Source organism: Ipomoea nil, unplaced genomic scaffold (genome assembly GCF_001879475.1).
Source record: "Ipomoea nil cultivar Tokyo-kokei standard unplaced genomic scaffold, Asagao_1.1 scaffold2480, whole genome shotgun sequence".
Classification (NCBI taxonomy): domain Eukaryota; kingdom Viridiplantae; phylum Streptophyta; class Magnoliopsida; order Solanales; family Convolvulaceae; genus Ipomoea; species Ipomoea nil.
This window is the reverse complement of record NW_017618908.1, coordinates 1522348-1525000: the sequence shown is the minus strand read 5'-3', so window position 1 is coordinate 1525000 and position 2653 is coordinate 1522348. Positions and strand designations below refer to the sequence as shown.

The window sequence follows — 2653 nt, the reverse complement described above, 5'->3', positions numbered from 1 at the left end:
CGAGGACGATTTTGGGTATTAACTCTTTTTTTAATGTTAAAAAATAGGAAAAAAAAATAGGGGTCAAAAGGTTGACCTTTGTCGACTGTCGTTCACTGGAATCCCATCACAGCTGACGCATCTCTGCACGGAAGCTGCACGAACCTATCACGTGACACCACGTAGCACGCGGTGCACGACCGTCAGTCACTTTATCGAACCCTAGCTCGGTGTCTTCCTCCCACCTATATATACCCCAGAGTGGCTTCCATTTGTACCTCCTCGCTTATCTCTGACACACACACAAACACACAAAAAAACACACACATATACATATATCGATATATTATATATATAGAGAGATAGAGATAGATAGATACAAGTTACTGCCACCTATACATATAGGTATCTGTCATCCATTTGTATTGAAGCTGGGAAGATTCTGTCAATTTGGTTGAATAAACCCTAATATAAGTAGAGTGTGTGCGATTGGAATTGTGTAATGTGGGTTGGGGTTTGTTTGTTGAGAGATTGTTGTTGAGTGAGAGGAGAGGAGAGGGGATTGGATTGGTGTCAATGGCGGAGAGAATGGGGAGGTATGGAGTGGGGTACGCCTTGGCGCCGAAGAAGCAGGCGAGTTTCATACAGACGTCGCTGGTGAATCTGGCGAGGGAGAGGGGAATCGATCTGGTGAAGATCGACACGGAGAAGGCGCTGGTGGATCAGGGGCCGTTCGATTGCGTCCTGCACAAGCTGTACGGGGAGGATTGGAAGCGGCAGCTGCAGGAGTTCGCGGCGAGGAACCCTAGCGCCCTAATCATCGACTTCCCGGAGGCGATTGAGCGGCTGCACAACCGAATCTCCATGCTGCAGTTCGTGGCGCAGGTGGAGGTGAAGGACTGCCAGGCGGGGGCGTCGCTGGGGATTCCCAAGCAGATTGTGATCTACGACGCGCAAATGGTGTCGGCCTTGGACATGGACACCGAGGGGCTCAAGTTCCCCGTGATTGCCAAGCCGCTAGTCGCGGACGGCAGCGCCAAATCGCACAAGATGCTGCTCGTGTTCAACAAGGACGGGCTGTGTAAGCTGAAGCCCCCCATTGTGCTGCAGGAGTTCGTCAACCATGGGGCCGTGATTTTCAAGGTGTATGTGGTCGGAGATTATGTGAAATGTGTCAAGAGGAAGTCGTTGCCTGATGTGACCGAAGATAATTTAGGGTGTTTAGAGGGTTACTTTTCGTTTTCGCAGGTTTCAAACTGTCGTACTAATGAGAAAAATGTTGATAAGTACTGTAAGATGATGAATTTGGAGGATGCAGAGTTGCCCCCTTTGAGTTTCCTCACAGAAATAGCCAGGGGGCTTAGGCGAGCAACAAGGTTGCATCTTTTTAACTTTGATGTGATTAGGGACAATAAGGTTGGGAATAGGTACCTTGTTATTGACATTAACTACTTCCCCGGGTATGCGAAGATGCCGAATTATGAGTCTGTCATGACTGAATTTTTCTGGGATGTCTTAAGTAAAAAAGAGAAGACTTCAGAGAGTTTCAGGAAGCTTGGATGTGAAAAAGAAGTGAGGATATTGGTTGGAAACACTGGATATGATGAAGATGAAGTCGCATTGCCTGTTTCACCTCTTAAGAGGGAGGAGAATGAGAGTGCTATCCAGGTCTGAGGATGTCGCACTGGCCTTGCAAATTCCAAGGTTTGGTCAGAAAAAAAAAATTGCTAAAAGATAGTGATCTTTCTCTTGGTTTGCAGGGTTTTCTTTTAGGTAGAGAGTTAGTACAGCAGTAATAACTAGGTTCTTGGCTTTGTTCTGGCCCCATGAAAGTTCTTTGTTGAAATGTACAATTCCATCTTTGCAGTGGAGATAGGTACTTTGCAAATACTCTTTTCTAGGAAAGCTAAAGTTTTCCTTCAAGGCAAATGTATTTCCTGGCTCAGAAAATATCTTAAACCTCTGCCTTTAACAACTTTGATCAATGAATTTGCTGGTTTGTCAATCAAATTTTATCTTTTATTTTTGTTATTGATAAGAGGTTGCATGCATGCTGTACTTGGTAGGAAATGTTATAGCTAATGTGTTGTTTAACAGCAAACACTATGTATCTTTTCAGCTTATCCATTATATGCACCATTGGTGGATCCCATCCGTGTCCCCCCTCCCCCCATTTGATTGGCTTTAAAGACCCTTTATAATATTGGTGACTCATGGAAGTTGAAATAAGGATGTTCTAGGAATATTCCCTTTCTGGAGTTATATATTGCCAAGGGGGGGCTGGAAATATTATACATATCTTACCTTAAGGGTTTAGATCTTGTTTCAAAACCTACTTATTTTCATGTATGATTCTGAATGAAACATATCTGATGCTAGATATTCTTGCAATGGAAAAATATAATTCAACATTCGGCTACTTGTGAAACTTGAAATATAAGTTTTTATCTGTTTCCATATCCTGGTTGCATTGTTAATTCATATAACATGGATGATATTACTTTGACTGTGAGTTAATTCCTATTATTTTTGTTAGTTATGGCAGGCAATCCTTGTTACTGTTCTGTTGTATTATGTGCCTCGTATACCATGGTCTTTAGTTTTTCTTCAAGCACTAAATAGTTATTTAAAGAAAACCCGAAGTGCTCTTCTTTTTTCTGTTTCTTATCCATTG

At 42.9% G+C, this 2653-nt stretch overlaps 1 protein-coding gene across 1 annotated transcript; it reads left to right on the top strand.

The window, feature by feature from the left end:
* The first annotated feature begins 261 nt into the window (after positions 1 to 261).
* On the top strand, positions 262 to 2009 carry LOC109153361 (inositol-tetrakisphosphate 1-kinase 1-like). Its single transcript, XM_019301280.1, has one exon. It carries the CDS (start codon positions 556 to 558, stop codon positions 1651 to 1653), a length of 1098 nt encoding a protein of 365 aa, XP_019156825.1. The 5' UTR covers positions 262 to 555; the 3' UTR covers positions 1654 to 2009.
* The last annotated feature ends 644 nt before the right edge of the window (positions 2010 to 2653 follow it).